At 62.5% G+C, this 2069-nt stretch overlaps 1 protein-coding gene across 1 annotated transcript in view; it reads right to left on the bottom strand.

Moving 5' to 3' along the window:
- The window catches only part of FAM83H (family with sequence similarity 83, member H), a 6868-nt gene extending 4805 nt beyond the window's left edge, over positions 1-2063 (bottom strand). The window contains exons 1-3 of the mRNA XM_010833703.1: positions 1344-2063; positions 334-498; positions 124-248 (exon numbers count right to left, since the gene is read on the bottom strand). Of these exons, the coding sequence (XP_010832005.1) occupies positions 124-248; positions 334-498; positions 1344-1790 (737 nt within the window). The 5' untranslated portion in view covers positions 1791-2063. The remainder of the gene's footprint in view (positions 1-123; positions 249-333; positions 499-1343) is intronic.
- Between the last annotated feature and the right edge of the window lie 6 nt (positions 2064-2069).

Below are 2069 nucleotides of genomic sequence, written 5' to 3'. Positions count from 1 at the left end.
TTGGGAGAGGGGCGGACAACGGGGCTGGGGAAGGGGCGTGGCCGAGCGCGTTAGGGTTAGGGCGCTACAGAACGGTTTCTGGAGAGGAGGCCCTCGAATGGGGAGGCAAGGGGCTAGGCGCACCTGTAGCTCCCACTCATCACCACGGCACAATCCACCAGGAGGAACTTCTCCTTTACGTGGCCCTTGAAGGACTTCCCAGTGCGGCAGTAGTAGGTGGGGCCCGCCACAGTGCGCACGCGCAGGAACTGGGGCGGGAGAGGCGTTAAGGTTCTGCAGAGGGGCCTCACCGCGCCCCTTCGGGTCATCCCCTCCCGCCCTCCGGCCACTCACGTCCACGTGGTGCAGGTTGACTCGGCACTTGTCGGCCATGTCCAGGAAGTGTTGTGCATTCATCTCGTCTAGGAGGATATAGACTGGGACGCGGCGCGCAGCAGCCTCTAGCACTTCACTGAGAAGATCCACATCGGTGAACATGTCCATCACCACGGCCACCACCTGCAGGGGGTGAAGCAGGGACAGAGGCCCGAACCCTCTGCTGTCCCCACCATTCTCTAGCCATACCTTCATGCCCTCCCCACCCCCTGGGAGCAGGGACAGGTTATCGCTGAATGCCCACAATAGCTACTAGCCCATCGCAGGGGAGGAGGGCCCCGTCATGGAACAGGGGTCAGAAGGAGCCCGTCATTAGAGAGGTGGGGTTACTGATGGCCCATGATGGAGCCCTAGGCAGGCACAGGGCCTGCAGCCTATTGAGGGAGGGCTGTCCTTCAGCTCTAGGGGGGTGTTCAGCTCAGGGCAGAGCCCTGGATGGGGGAGGGGGCAAGGCAAAGCCCCAGGCTCCATTCCTGCACCTGGGAAGGAGTTGCCATCTGGGGAGGAGGGGCGAAGGGGCAGAGGGCAGAGACGGGTCTTTACATCTGAGCTGCTGCCATAGGTCTGTGGTTTAATAGGCTCCCTTTGCTATTTGCCAACTGCTTGGTGTTGGGGGTTAGGTCAAGGGCAGGACTAGAGAATTTTCTGAACATTAAGTCCAGGCAAGGAGGGGCCCCAACCATCAGAACCCCTTTGCTTCTGGGCACCAGCCATGACCCTGGGTAGGCAAACCTGTGCAGTCTGCAGCTTGTGATAACCAAACCGCTGACGACCCTGGAAGAAGTCTGCCAGGGAGCCCTCATTGCTGCTTGAGGGCTGGAGAAGCTTGACCAGCCAGTCCTGGCCCCACCCTTGCCCCCTAAACTGGCATGCTTGTATTTCTCCTTCACCCTCATACTCCTACTCGTGCTTCAATGTCCAGTGCAGGCTGCCCTTCCCCACTGCCCACGGAGCCTGGGACCGCACACCTGCTGGGCAGAGCGGATCATCCTTCGAGCCTCATCCTTGATGCTGGGGCTGTCAGGTGGCGGTGGCTGAACCAGTGTGGTGACTTCAGTGCCCTGGAAGCCAAAGGTCAGGGGCCACCCCAGGTCGAGTTCAGGCACTGCCTGGTCGGAGTTCACAGGCCAGTAAGTACCGGAGGAGCCATCGAAGTCCAAATTGGGGGGGCTGCCGTCGGGGGGCTCGGGGGCAACATGCTGCGGCGGCCGCAGGTGGCGGCTCACGTGCTCCAGCTCCTCGGGGCACAGGAAGGCGGGTGCCCCCTCCGATGCAAGGAAGCGGCTGTATGCCTCTGGCCCGCCCTCAGCCAGCGCGTCCACGGCCAGGCGGTAGTACTCTTTGTAGTGCGGGGGCAGGTACCCGGGTGCCAGTGGGTTGTCCCCCTGGGAGGAGCTCTGGGAGCGACGGGCCATGTTGGGGCCAGGGACCTGGGGGAAGGGCAGGAAGATGCCTTACAGGGGGAGGGGCTCTGGGACCACCCCTCCACATACATGTGGACACATCATAGCAGCGGCTGTCAGTGACCCTGGGTGGGCTATGGAGGTCAGCCCGCTCCTGGAGGTCTTCCAGGGCACTCCCAGACTCTGGCATGCCCCCTAGTTGGTGGAACATCAGAACACATGCCCGTTGTCTCTTGTGGCTCTCGCGGTGGGGCTGGCCCTCCTCTCACCAGGGGCCAGGAGGCACCCTGG

Source organism: Bison bison, unplaced genomic scaffold (assembly GCF_000754665.1).
Source record: "Bison bison bison isolate TAMUID 2011002044 unplaced genomic scaffold, Bison_UMD1.0 scf7180017845325, whole genome shotgun sequence".
Taxonomy (NCBI): Eukaryota; Metazoa; Chordata; class Mammalia; order Artiodactyla; family Bovidae; genus Bison; species Bison bison.
Note: the sequence above shows the minus strand (reverse complement) of the source record. Positions and strands in the feature narration are given on the sequence as shown.